This window comes from Bufo bufo, chromosome 5, assembly GCF_905171765.1.
Source record: "Bufo bufo chromosome 5, aBufBuf1.1, whole genome shotgun sequence".
Taxonomy (NCBI): Eukaryota; Metazoa; Chordata; class Amphibia; order Anura; family Bufonidae; genus Bufo; species Bufo bufo.
Genome location: NC_053393.1, coordinates 554,604,532 through 554,619,828, shown reverse-complemented (window position 1 = coordinate 554,619,828; position 15,297 = coordinate 554,604,532). Strand labels below are relative to the sequence as shown.

At 43.5% G+C, this 15,297-nt stretch overlaps 1 protein-coding gene across 1 annotated transcript; it reads right to left on the bottom strand.

Moving 5' to 3' along the window:
* Nucleotides 1–433: 433 nt before the first annotated feature.
* Nucleotides 434–7,064, bottom strand: LOC121000863 (zinc finger protein 84-like). The gene is made up of 3 exons (XM_040431603.1): nt 7,012–7,064; nt 2,043–3,206; nt 434–1,790 (listed from the first exon to the last, which is right to left on the bottom strand). Exons 2-3 carry the CDS (start codon nt 2,905–2,907, stop codon nt 1,600–1,602), a joined length of 1,056 nt encoding a protein of 351 aa, XP_040287537.1. The 5' UTR covers nt 2,908–3,206; nt 7,012–7,064; the 3' UTR covers nt 434–1,599.
* Nucleotides 7,065–15,297: the final 8,233 nt, after the last annotated feature.

Here is a 15,297-nt window from a genome sequence, read left to right as displayed (position 1 = left end):
CTGGCCGCAGACAGGAAGAAGGACGGGGCATTTCTATAAGGTAGACTATGACGTGGGGAGGGGGCGGAACCATTTGCCGGGGCTGTGGGAGGTTATTTGATGATCAGGAGGCGTTCGTGGAATTCAAATTAAGGCGGGCTGGGCACTGCAGGGGGGCGTCACTGGGCTCCGGAGAGTGAAAAAAACGCCCCTCTGGGCACCTTGGACCCTAATTAGCATAACAGAAAAAGCGCTTTTATATCAAAACTACAAAACAAAATAAAGTAAAAAGAGGACTGCTGAAAATAAGGTACTTTAGTCAACATAGCGATGGTGCCAGCTTAAAATGGTAAAAGCAGGTGACAGAATCCCTTTAAAAAGTGGGTTTTGGAAATTTTCCATTTTAAAAGTTGCTTCTAAAATTCTAAGCCTTCTAACGTCCTAAAAAATAAAATGACAATCACCAAATGATGCCAACATAAAGTAGGAATGTGGGGAATGTAAAGTCATAAATATTTTATGAGGCAAGAAGCAAAGAAATAGAATTTTAGAAAATGGTGAATTTTTCCAAATTGTTTTATGTCTTCGATATCTGCTTATTGTTCTTAAATCTTCATTTTCTCTTCTGTTCGGTGACATTTTGGGGCTTCGGAACCGATTACTCAACTTACAATGGTTTCAACATACAATTGGTTGTTGGTTCTGGAACGAATTATTATTGTAACTTGAGGGACCACACACACATATATATATTAGTATGGCCAGGGCATGTTTAATGTTAAATAACTGTTTAAGCCCAGAAAAGCCTTTTAAATACCTGATGCTCCTAGCATTAATTGCTACTGAGAGCAAGAGATCATTATGCATCCATCCAGCAGTGATGAGAAGGGCTCAGGAGTCCCCCTCGGCATCGTCCCATTGGCCAGTTCGCCCCTGCTTTTACAGCAATATAAAGTGGATCATATATAGTGCTCATGACACGTCAGCATCATTTCTCCTGATTGGCTGAGGCTGACTGCAAGTCATTATGGGCAAGCCCTGCAGCCAGGGCCCCGGCAGGGTCATGTGCTCTACCTTCTCCATCCTCCTCGTCATGCTGTCTTCAGATCCTCAGATTGAGGACACCATTTTAAAAGATTCGGAAGATGAATTTTTAGTAAATGCTAAACAAATTCTCTCATCTCTAAGCAGAAAGCATCCTAAAGTAGAAATAGTAAGTTGTCCAGCTCACCCAATTTCATCCTGTGATTCAATGCGCGGAGCAGACCCAAGCCAGTCCAAACATCACAACATGTAGAAAAATGGAGGCTCCAGCACTCGTGGTAAAGTTTTGTCAATCCCGGTCTTTATTGCACCAAATTGTATATACAAGTACAGTGGCACCCCTCTTCACTCCCCCAGATTCTGCCACTGTACTTGTATATACAATTTGGTGCAATAAAGACCGGGATTGACAAAACTTTACCACGAGTTCTGGAGCCTCCATTTTTCTACACGTTCATAAAGCATCCTATATGGGAGCTCCACACCCACCACATTTCCTTTAATTTATAACCCCTTCCCACTGCAACCATTTTTCGTTTTTAGCACTTTTATTTCTCTTCCCCACCATCCAAATTCCTAACATGAATACGGCTTCTCCTTTGTGCAAATTTGCTGATGTCTCTCAAAACTTGATTTCTTAGTAAAACATTTCTCACATTCTGAACATGAATATGGCTTCTCTCCTGTATGAATTCTTTGATGGCTCTCAAGATGTGATTTCTGAGTAAAACATTTCCCACAGTCTGAACACGAATACGGCTTCTCCCCTGTGTGAATTCTCTGATGCCTCTCCAAAACGGATTTGTAAGTAAAACATTTTTGACATTCTAGGCAGGAAAATGGCTTATCCCCGATGTGAGATTTTAAATGTTCAGAAACCTGTGGTTTCTGGGTAAAACAGTTTCCAAATTCTTGGCATGAAAATGGCTTCTCCCTTATGTGGCGTCTTTGATGTAGAAGAAGAACGGATTTTCTAGTAAAACATTTCTCACATTCTGAACATGGATATGGCTTCTCACCTGTGTGAATTCTCTGATGTTTAATAAGATTTGATTTCTGAGTGAACCATTTCCCACATTCCGAACATGAATACGGCTTCTCCCCTGTGTGACGTCTTTGATGTAAAAGAAGAGTTGATTTTCTAGCAAAACATTCTTCACATTCTGAACAAAAATATTGCTTCTCACCTGTGTGAATTTTTTGATGTATAGCAAGACTTGATTTCTGAGTAAAACATTTACCACATTCTGAACATGAAAATGACTTCTCTCCTGTATGACTTCTGTGATGTTTGATAAGATTTGATTTCTGAGAAAAACATTTGCTACATTCTGAACATGAATACGGCTTCTCCCCTGTGTGAAGTCTTTGATGTAAAAGACGAGACGATTTTGTAGTAAAATATTTCTCACATTCTGAACATGAATATAGCTTCTCCCCTGTGTGAATTCTCTGATGTTTGACAAGTTTTGATTTATGGCTAAAGTATTTCCCACACTCAAGACATGGAAATGGCTTCTCCTCTGTGTGAATTCTCTGATGTTTAACACAATCTGATTGACAAGTAAAACATTTCCCACAATCCAAACATGAATACGGTTTCTCCCCTGTGTGAATTCTCTGATGGACAACAAGAGAAGATTTCTGAGTAAAACATTTCCCACAGTCAGAACATGAATACGGCTTCTCTCCCGTGTGAACTCTCTGATGCCTCTCAAGTTCTGATTTGTGAGTAAAACATTTCCCACAGTCTGAACATGGATACAGAGTCTTCCTTGCATGATGTTTTTCATGTTGAAAAAGAACTGATTTCAAACCAAAACGCTTCCCACATTCTGAACACGAATATGGCTTTTCCACTGTGTGAATAATTTGATGGCTCATAAAATCTGATTTGTGAGTAAAACATTTCCCACATTCTGAACATGGATAGGACTTGTTTCCTTTCTGAGCTCTTAGGGCTCCCTCACCCCTTTTGTGGCTTGCATTCTGGTTCACAGTCTGTGATGAATCAGAAGATCGGATTTGTTTTAAAGGATCAGATGACACAGTTTTGCTGTGAAGGGTGGATAGTACATCTGGGATAATGGCACAATCTTCATACGTATCTGATGTGACACCCGGATCATCTGCTTTATAATCTGTAGATATAAATTGTCCCTCCGAGCTCCCAGTACAGTCATCTGACAAGACCAAAATTTTGTAAAATAATTTTTTATAATATACATTTTTTAAATAATACTTATATTTTTTAACATATAAAAATGCACTTTAGTGCAGGGCAGTGGAGAGGAACAGTGCGGTGATGTATGAGGAAGCCATGGCTATGGAGTCAGCGTAAGGCCGGATTACTATTCTCTATTCAAATCCTTTGTATAAAATAATCTGCCTTAAAGGGAACCTGTCACCTGTAGTACGTGGCCCTCACTGGGGGCAGCATAGTGTAGTCACAGGCCCAGTGATTTCAGCGGTCTGTCACATCTGTGCTGGCAGTCAGTACTGACAAGCCGAACCCCACAGTGTGCACTCCTCTACCCTCCCCTGCCTCCGGACCAAGACTGACTGGTTTTCCTATGCACAACTGGAAAGAATCCTGCCAGTGAACGTCGGGAGGAGGCGGACGGTGGGGGGTAGTGAGCCTCATCGGACTCATCTCCCTCCTAGTGCTGGCATGTGCTGTGAGGTTTGGCCTATCGGTAATCTAAAAGTATTGACTGCCAGCACAGAAGTGATAGGTCCCCTCTACATAGCATATGTCAGCAGGATCAACCCTATTAAACCAGGCTTACTGCTTGTTACAGTTAATCATACTGAGTGAAACGACCCCTCCGTTCTTTAACAAGAGCTCCAAAACTGCATCTGAGGATCAGGAATTATAAGTAAATAATTGTGGCAGAGTCACTAATAAGGGGGCACTGGGAGATCTGTAAAACCAGTCACCGGTGCCCTCCACAAGACCGTCCCCGCTTCCCTGGTGCATTCTCTATACAGACTATGCCCCCGCTAATGTGCTCCCTAAGGAGTCAGCAAGGGGACCATTAGAGGATGGGTGGGGGGCAGTGCTGGAGTCTTAAGTAGGAGCAGAATGGTAGTCGGAAATTGTGGCAGGTTGTCACGGACAGCTGGGAAGCTGAGCAGAGTGGGGGCGATTGCTTACTTATCCGGAATCTCCTAGTATATAGGACCGGCCAGAGGCAACCAGTATTTAGGGTTGGAGACCTGCTTTTATTAGACTGTGGAAATGCTGTTAGACTCTGCCCTGAAAGTCCAGTCCTGCTGAATGGGTTCACAAAGGGAAGAACAGGTGACAACTCCAGCCTTCTGATCAGCACTGTGGGATATCAGGTGGTCAAACAATTAAAGGGGTTGTTCAGTTACTGACCTTTTCTACAGACCCCACATCGAGGACCCCACATGTAAGATGTACTTTTTCCCCCAAAAGCGTGTGTGTGTGTGGGGGGGAAATGTCAGTGCATCTTATAAAGCGAATACTAATGAGTGCTTCCATTATTCAGTTTTACCGTGTAGGGAACGCAGTAAAAATAAAACCCATTGCACTGTGGGGGAACTGCACTTTAAGTCATAATGGCTCAGAGAAAGCTGGGAGTAAAAAATTGAAATTCTAAGACAAAAAATGGCCCAGGGCTGAAAGGGTTAAGAAAGTTGCAATGTCCTATCTAGTTATTACTGGATCCTAAGTGACAATCACGGCCAAGTCAGTCTATAAGACGCAGTTTCTCTCCTTGTTATGTGAAGTGTTACCTGAATTCATCTCAAGGGCCTAAGGCAGATCAGGCCTTCCCACCGATGAAGAGATTGTTGGTCTCTCCAGCGTTCTGGTCTATGTTGACCACACCGAGCCTTTTACCCTGTATACTGAGGGAAGCTTGGAGAGGCTGGGGGCAATCCTGACCCAAATTCAAGATGGCAGGGAGCGAGTAATGGCCTATACTAGCAGAGCACCGAGAGGTGGAGGGAAGAACCCGGAGAGAACTATTAGGCCACAGCTGCTGGGGGTAGTACAGGATTTTACTGAGAGGTTTAATGGCATCTTGTTGGCAGCAGAATTTTCTGTAGTGGACAGACAACATCGCCAAGTGACTTGGGACACCGCCGTCTCGGGGTGGGGGGTGCAGAGCAGCAGTAAATGGCCAGGAGGACAAAGATCAAATACAAGGTACGGTACTGACATAGCAGTGGGAATACTGCTGTTCTGCGACCCAGTAGAAACAGCCAGTGGTCCCAGTAATACAATGTTAGAAGATATAACCTTCCTCTTCCATGGCTGAGATCTATGACTAAGCCCCCATACTCTTACAGCCAACTGAACATTCAAATATAATGGTAAAGAAATCGGCTGGCGCTCTCTATCTGGCTCTGTATGGATAGAGCACAGAACCAAGTAGGTTAACCTACTAACACGGATACTTCCATAATCAGAACATTAGGACGATTGTGGACGTCCAGATGTATACTTACCTGTAAGTGGAATGCTATGCGCTTTATTTCACTTTAGGTTTAATGTTCATGTGCACTGACAGTATATATTGTTAGTGTGATATTTTAATAAAATGTTTTTCATATATACCACATGGTTCTGTGATTGATCCATACAGAGCCAGATAGAGAGCGCCGGCCTATTTCTTTACCATTACATTTTCCTTCTTTGACAGTGGGTTTGTCTTAAGGTGTCTGCACCCGCTCCATACTTAGGTGTAGTATAAGCCACTGGACGTTTACTCCTTTTTTGAACATTCAAATAATTGCTCCTAGAAGGAGTCATTGCACTGAGGTGTCAGGAGGAAGAGGAACCCGCAGTGGAGGTGGGAGCCGAAATCCTATGAAGTGGCATGGCAGCCCAATCCTCATCATTTTTTAGAAGATTACGGAAGGTACCCGCGGCCTGTATAGACGACACATATGGTGACACCTTACACATTCAGAATTTGGACACCAGAATCTAGTGCAGTCCAAAGTGTGACATGAGGCCTGTGAAATGCTGCACAGAGGGACACCAGGACACGTCCAGGAGATTCATGGAAGAGACCTGTCACCCTGATATTACTGAGCAAGTCCTGGAGAGTCACAGCGCAGACCTGAGGGAGTCGTTACCACAGTGGTGTAATGGGCTAGGATCAGCGGGAACACTCCTACTGCTTCCTCTTCTCCTGTCTACTAGTATGTTTGGGGCAGTTGCTATGTATTATACAGTAGCTGATCTCTTGCTCAGCCGACATCTCTTCTGTAGCTCACCTTGTTTGGAGAGGAGCTCCTGACTGGTTAGCCTCGTTGTAAATATTCCTAGTTTCTGCAGGGGGCTGCTGGTTATAGTGTAAGCTCTTTGCCTTTAAATCCAGTAATCCTTTTATTTTCTAGTATCTCTCCTAGTTTTCTTCATCAGTGTACCTTTGTTCTTATGGTTATGGTGTATTTACATGAGCCAATTATTTGGCAGATTATCGGGAACGACCGTACCTGCGAATGCTCGTTCACGAAAATCTGCCCGTGTAAATGTGCTGCCGATGACCTAATGAATGAGCGAAACAGGTCTTAGTGTTCTCCTGTTGTTTGTTTTAGGGTCAGTTTTACAGATTAGTGTTTTCCATAAGAATTTCTGTAGGGACAGTGAGGGTCAGTGATGGTATTGGGGTCAGCGTCTAAGGACAGATCTAGGGAAAGCTCCAGTCAGGGTCACTTATTGTCTGTTCATCCATCCGCTCACCATATAACCCCCATCATCCGTTTGTTCAACCATCTGATTACCATCCCCATCTTGGTCCAGTCATCTACTGATGAGTTCTATATCTGATATGTGCTTTGTATTATTCTTCATGGGACGGTCCGGCTGTTACACAGTTTGGTCCTACTGTAAGTCCTGGGGGTAACTGAGTACTGGGGGACACTGTAAGGACCTGGGGAAGGCGCCTGCTATAGGGGGTCATTACAGTTACAGACTCGTCTCTGTTTCATTTAGTGGTCACTACTCACCTGGACTCTTATCTGTAGGAATGTCCTCCTTACACTGGTCATCACCCCTCACATCTGTCTCTGTAGGAATGTCCTTGTATTCCTCATCGCCCCTCACATCTGTCTCTGTAGGAACCTCCTCCTTGTATTCCTCATCGCCCCTCACATCTGTCTCTGTAGCATTAATATTGCTCAGATCTTCATCCTGATATAAAATCTGTGAAGCAAATATTGTAAGTTACAGGACAGTCGGACAAGTTGCGAGAAATATTTTACATGACTGAAAAAGATCGTTAAAGGGGTCATCATCCAACTTTAACCTTTTTTAACAGATCCCTTTAGAGTGACCGGACTTGTGGTGGGTTCATACTTACCTGATCCCCATCACTGGTTGCCGGTTTCATCACTCCACGACCGCCTCCGCAGGTACTGGGACTCTGGGAATCAACATCCCATTTGTGGGGGCATGTGACCACTGCAGGTAACCAATGGCCGCAGCAGTGACCAGTGATAGGGAAAATTTACGATACCTGACCATCCTGTGGAAGGAGAAGATGCGGACATCTCTCTGGTGTTGTCCTCTGACTGGATCTCTCTGCAGGAGACACAGAGACTGGACTCAGACTTTACAGACAGAGAATTCCAGGACATTTGTATTTAGTCCTGTCTGTTACCTGGAGATGTGAGGGGCAGGTCCTCCTCCATCATGACCTCCTTGTACAGACCCTTGTGTCCTTCTAAATACTCCCACTCCTCCATGGAGAAATAGACAGCGACATCCTGACACCTTATAGGAACCTGACAACACAATGACACCGTCATCACCCAGACCCCTCCAGTGCTGTGACTGTATAATGTCCCAGCATTCCCGGCGGTGTCACCTCTCCAGTCAGAAGCTCCATCATCTTGTGGACGACTTCTAGGATCTTCTCATTGTTCTTCTCATGTATCAGATTACTAGACGTCTTCTTCACCATGGAGTAATCCTGTTCATTGAAGACATAATAATAAATGTCACCATGTACATTCCAGAGTCCATCACTTCTACAGCCATGTCCACCTGTAATTACCATAGATAATGGTGTAAATGTGACATCATCAGAACCTCTCACCTCTCCAGTCACATTCCCTGTAATTACCATAGATAATGGTGTAATGTGACATCATCAGAACCTCTCACCTCTCCAGTAAGAAGGAAGAGTATCTCTAGGGTAAGATTTAATATCCTCTCTGCCATCTTGTCCCTGTCTCCATCCAGTATCTGGTACTGATGATGTCATCGGACAATCCTATATCACAGGAACCTGAATGGAAGAAGAGGAGTCAATGTAGAATCCGCATGAAATCCCATAGAAATGCTTATAATGACCGGAGATGATGAGGGACATTTGGGGAGAAATCAGAGGAGATGAGGTCTTCTCTCTATTGTCTGGATTGATGACTAGAAGATCTCATCAGGGCAGTTCCTCCATGTTTGAGGTCACAGAAGCGTAAAGTATGGTGCACCCTCCCACGACCCCTACATACAATCCCTGGCTGAAGTGGTGATACACCCGACCAATCAGCTGTTTGAGGAGACCGTGGCTCGCCGGTGAGCGCTGCAGTCTTCTCGCAGGTCACCAAGCGCCGTCTTTTGTAAAGTGGTTGTGCTTGATATCGCAGCTGTGACCGGTGAATGTGACATCACATGGCCTTGGAAGAGGCGTAAGAGGTCACCGAGCGCAGCAGCCTCTTCATACAGATGATCGGTGGGGTCCCGGGAGTAGGAGCCCCCCGATCTCATGACCTATCCTGAAGATCGGTCATCAATATGATAATTCCAGAAAACCCCTCTGACACCACTACTTTATAAGAGGGTCTACAGGAATGTCCAGTTCACCCGGAGGAAGTCTTCTGGGTGAACCAGAGACAAGGAGGGAAGACGCCGGAGATGGCGGCCGGACCGGTCATGGAGGGACAGGAAGAAGATTTCTGTTCTTCCTTCTTGATCCAAATCATCTCTAGTTCTGGTCAAATATTGACTAACGACCCGATTCTGGGGCCGGAGCCAGACTTTGTTTTTTCGAAGGCCCCAATTTACATAATAAATTGTCCCCCAGCAGCTCGAGACCAGATCAGGTTCATCATTCACATGGAGGCTGCACCGGAAGGAGCGGAACGTTAGAACTGCCTGAGCTGTATCTGCAGGACTGACTGGACAGTGAGGGGACTATAACCTGTGACCACGTAGGTGTGGACTGTGCGGAGCCCCACGTGGCCTGCAGCATGTGGGACACGCCCTGCGCAAGTTACAAACCAGGACACGAGAAGATGGAATATAAAGAGGGGTCTAGAAAAGCAGCGCGTGGCTCTGCATCTCCAGCCTGGACGGGACCCCTAAGGGCCGAACCTGGTGAGAGATAAGGGGGGGGGGGGGGGTCCGGTGAAGGCCATTAATCGGAGGGAAGCTGAATGGTCCACGGGTCACGGACCTCACAACCAAACAGGACAGTTACCTAACAGGACCTCACCCTCCCGGCTGGTACAGAGGGATCCCCAGTGTGATAGGGATGATGGGCAAGTAGTCATGGAGCGGACCATGGGGGAACCTCCTCTCTGATTGGTCGTTTATAGTCACATGGTATTTAAAAAGCTGGAAGCAGCAACTGTGAACAAGTAACACTTGGATTCTATGGATTTTACATTTTAACAGCAATTTTCTGACTTTAACCCCTTCATAATAGGGACATTTTCCATTTTCATTTTTTACTCCCAGCCTTCCCGGAGCCATAACCTTATTATTTTTCCATTAACATAAGATGACGAGGACGTTAACATCGCCGGACGAGGACTTGTTATTTGTGGGACCAGTTGTACTTTGTAATGGCGCCAGTTACGGTTCTACACAATGTAGTGGGAAGCGGGAAAAAAAATTACAACTGGGGGATAAAAAAAACAAAAAAAAAGCACACAATTCCGCCAGTTTTATGGGTTTTGCTATTTCAGCATTTCCTGGCCTGTTCCCCTCATCCTCCGATCGGTGCGATTACAGCGACACCACATTTATACAGGTTTTCTTGTGTTTCAATACTGAAAAAATAAAAACTTTGGAAAAAAACTAATGTTTTCTTTTCATCCCCATCTTTTGACGGCCAAATGTGTGCGGCGCTGTGGCGCATTCCCAGTCTCTGCTTCTCACTGACGCTGTATTGGGGTGTGGATGAAGTTTTTTCTATTTTGCGTTTGCGCAAAATATTTGTATATTTTAACCCCTTAAGGACACAGCCTTATTTCACCCTAAGGACCAGGCCATTTTTTGCAAATCTGACCAGTGTCACTTTAAGTGCTGATAACTTTAAAACACTTTGACTTATCCAGGCCATTCTGAGATTGTTTTTTCGTCACATATTGTACTTCATGACACTGGTAAAATTAAGTCAAAATATATATATTTTTTTGCATAAAAATACCTAATTTACCAAAAATTATAAAAATTAGCATTTTTCAAAGTTTCCGTTTCTCTACTTCTGTAATACATAGTAATACCCCCAAAAATTGTGATGACTTTACATTCCCCATATGTTTACTTCATGTTTGAATTATTTTGGGAATGATATTTTATTTTTTGGGGATGTTACAAGGCTTAGAAGTTTAGAAGCAAATCTTGAAATTTTTCAGAAATCCAATTTTTAGGGACCACTACAGGTCTGAAGTCACTTTGCAAGGCTTACATAATAGAAACCACCCAAAAATGACCCCATTCTATAAACTACACCCCTCAAGGTATTCAAAACTGATTTTACAAACTTTGTTAACCCTTTAGGTGTTGCACAAGAGTTATTGGCAAATGGGGATGAAATTTGTGAATTTAATTTTTTTGCCTAATCTTCCATTTTAACCCATTTTTTCCACTAACAAAGCAAGGGTTAACAGCCAAACAAGACCTGTATCTTATTGCCCTGACTCTGTCATTTAAAGAAACACCCCATATGTGGCTGTAAACTACTGTACGGCCACACGGCGGGGCGTAGAGTGAAAGGTGCGCCGTATGGTTTTTGGAAGCCAGATTTTGCTGAATTGGTTTTTTTACACCATGTCCCATTTGAAGCCCCCCTGATGCACCCCTAGAGTAGAAACTCCATAAAAGTCACCCCATCTAAGAAACTACACCCCTCAAGGTATTTTAAACTGATTTTACAAACTTTGTTAACCCTTTAGGTGTTGCACAAGATTTAATGGAAAATAGAGATACAATTTCCAAATTTCACTTTTTTGGCAGATTTTACATTTTAATATTTTTTTTCCAGTTACAAAGCAAGGGTTAACAGCCAAACAAAACTCATTATTTATGGCCCAAATTCTGTAGTTTACAGAAACACCCCATATGTGGTCGTAAACCGCTGTACGGGCACATGGCAGGGCGCAGAAGGAAAGGAATGCCATACGGTTTTTGGAAGGCAGATTTTGCTGGACTGTTTTTTTGACACCATGTCCCATTTGAAGCCCCCTGATGCACCCCTAGAGTAGAAACTCCAAAAAAGTGACCCCATTTTAGAAATTACGGGATAGGGTGGCAGTTTTGTTGGTACTATTTTAGGTACTAAAATATGATTTTTGGTTGCTCTATATTACACTTTTTGTGCGGCAAGGTAACAAGAAATAGCTTTTTTGGCACAGTTTTTTTTTTTTGTTATTTATAACATTCATCTGACAGGTTAGATCATGTGGTAATTTTATAGAGCAGGTTGTCACGGATGCGGCGATACCTAATATGTATACATTTTTTTTTATTTATGTAAGTTTTACCCAATGATTTCATTTTTAAAACAAAAAAAGTTTTAGTGTCTATAGTCTAAGAGCCTTAGTTTTTTCAGTTTTGGGCGATTATCTTAAGTAGGGTCTCATTTTTTGCGGGATGAGATGACGGTTGATTGGCACTATTTTGGTGCATATGACTTTTTGATCGCTTGCTATTACACTTTTTGTGACGTAGATGACAAAAAATGGCTTTTTTTACATTGTTTTATTTTTATTTTTTTACGGTGGTCACCTGAGGGGTTAGGTCATGTGATATTTTTATAGAGCCGTCGATACGGACGCGGCGATACCTAATATGTATACTTTTTTTTAATTTATGTAAGTTTTACCACAATGATTTTATTTTTGAAACAAAAAAAATCAGTGTTTTAGTGTTTCATAGTCTAAGAGCCATAGTTTTTTTCAGTTTTTTGGGCGATTATCTTGGGTAGGGTATGATTTTTGCGGGATGAGATGACGGTTTGATTGTTACAATTTTGGCGTACATGCGACTTTTTTGTCCCACTTTTATTACCTTTTTTTGGGAAGTAAGGTGGGCAAAATTTCCATTTTATCATAGTTTTTTATTTTTATGGCGTTCACCGTTCGGCTAAAGTAACATGACTGTTTTATAGATCAGGTCGTTACGGACGCGGCGATACAAAATATGTGTAGAAAATTTTTTTTTTTTTCATTTTTAACCCCTTCACTCCCCATGACGTACCCCTTTACTCCCCATGACGTTTAAAGATGGCGCCCGCTCCTGCCCGCCATAGCCGCGGGTGGCCGTCTGCTTCTTTTAGCCGACACCTGCAACTAATGTCCGCAATCAGCAGTAATGCCGATCGTGGAAATTTAATCCCTCAGATGCAGTGCTCAATCCTGACCACGGCATCTGAGTGCGCTCCCCCGTGTTGCAATCAGAAGAGCTGGAGCGTGTATGCAGCAGCCCCCGTCTTTATAAATGACCGGAGGCTGCAGCACAGTATTTCCTATGGAGCCCTTGCCTGTAACAGGCTTTATAGGAAAGTAGTGAAATCATCATAGACTCCAATGCACCTGCATTGGAGTCTATGATATCAGCAATCAGAGGATTGTATGTTATAGTTCCCATAGGAAACTATAAAAAAAAAAAAAAAGTGTAAAAAAAAAAGTTATAATTCTAATCAAATCACCTCCCTTTTCTCAAAATAAAAAAACTAACAAAATTTTAAAAAAATACACATCATGGGTGTCGCGATGTGCAAAAATGCCCATAGTATAATAATAAAAAAATACACTGCTCAAAAAAATAAAGGGAACACGTAAACAACACAATGTAACTCCAAGTCAATCACACTTCTGTGAAATCAAACTGTCCACTTAGGAAGCAACACTGAGTGACAATTTCACATGCTGTTGTGCAAATGGGATAGACAACAGGTGGAAATTATAGGCAATTAGCAAAACACCCCCAATAAAGGAGTGGTTCTGCAGGTGGTGACCACAGACCACTTCTCAGTTCCTATGCTTCCTGGCTGATGTTTTGGTCACTTTTGAATGCTGGTGGTGCTTTCACTCTAGTGGTAGCATGAGACGGAGTCTACAACCCACACAAGTGGCTCAGGTAGTGCAGCTTATCCAGGATGGCACATCAATGCGAGCTGTGGCAAGAAGGTTTGCTGTGTCTGTCAGCGTAGTGCCCAGAGCATGGAGGCGCTACCAGGAGACAGGCCAGGATATCAGGAAACGTGGAGGAGGCCGTAGGAGGGCAACAACCCAGCAGCAGGACCGCTACCTCCGCCTTTGTGCAAGGAGGAACAGGAGGAGCACTGCCAGAGCCCTGCAAAATGACCTCCAGCAGGCCACAAATGTGCATGTGTCTGCTCAAACGGTCAGAAGCAGACTCCATGAGGGTGATATGAGGGCCCGACGTCCACAGGTGGGGGTTGTGCTTACAGCCCAACACCGTGCAGGACGTTTGACATTTGCCAGAGAACACCAAGATTGGCAAATTCGCCACTGTCGCCCTGTGCCCTTCACAGATGAAAGCAGGTTCACACTGAGCACATGTGACACACGTGAGAGTCTGGAGACGCCGTGGAGAACGTTCTGCTGCCTGCAACATCCTCCAGCATGACCGGTTTGGCATTGGGTCAGTAATGGTGTGGGGTGGCATTTCTTTGGAGGGCCGCACAGCCCTCCATGGGCTCGCCAGAGGTAGCCTGACTGCCATTAGGTACCGAGATGAGATCCTCAGACCCCTTGTGAGACCATATGCTGGTGCGGTTGGCCTTGGGTTCCTCCTAATGCAAGACAATGCTAGACCTCATGTGGCTGGAGTGTGTCAGCAGTTCCTGCAAGACGAATGCATTGATGCTATGGACTGGCCCGCCCGTTCCCCAGACCTGAATCCAATTGAGCACATCTGGGACATCATGTCTCGCTCTATCCACCAACGTCACCGTTGCACCACAGACTGTCCAGGAGTTGGCAGATGCTTTAGTCCAGGTCTGGGAGGAGATCCCTCAGGAGACCGTCCGCCACCTCATCAGGAGCATGCACAGGCGTTGTAGGGAGGTCATACAGGCACGTGGAGGCCACACACACTACTGAGCCTCATTTTGACTTGTTTTAAGGACATTACATCAAAGTTGGATCAGCCTGTAGTGTGTTTTTCCACTTTAATTTTGAGTTTGACTCCAAATCCAGACCTCCATGGGTTGAAAAATTTGATTTCCATTTTTTTATTTTTGTGTGATTTTGTTGTCAGCACATTCAACTATGTAAAGAACAAAGTATTTCAGAAGAATATTTAATTAATTCAGATCTAGGATGTGTTATTTTTGTGTTCCCTTTATTTTTTTGAGCAGTGTATATTCCCCATTCGGCAAACAGAAAAAAGTGTCCAAATGGCAGATTCGCTGTTTTTGGTCGCTTCATTTTCTACCAAAATTTTTTTATAAAAAGTGATCAAAAAGTCATACGCATCCAACGGTATCAATGAAAAGTTCAGATCGTCCCGCAAGAAAATGAGCCCCCACACAGCTCCGTAAACATAATTACAAAAAAGTTATTAGGGGTCAAAATTTGGCGACAAAGAATTAAAACTGATTTTTTTCCCCACTTTAAATTTTTTTTTTTATCACTTTCAAAACGCAATAAACACTATACATATAAGGTATCGCCGGATTCGTACTGACCTGCAGAATAAAAGTAACTGGTCAGTTTCATCGTAAATCGAACATCGTAAATAAAAAAACCTATAAAACTGTGGTGGAATCTTTTTCTTGCAATTTCACCCCATTTGGAATTTTTTTCCCGCTTCCCACTACATCATATGCAATATTAAATGGTGATGTTGGAAAGTACAATTTGTCCCGCAAGAAACAAGCCCTCATACAGCTATGTGAACAGACAAATACAAAAGTTATGGCTTTGGGTAGGCAGGGAGCGCAAAACGAAAAAAAAAAATGATGATTACACTTACCGTTAATCGGATTTTCCTGACCCCACGACAGCACCTTAGAGAGATGGCTCCGCCTCCAGGAC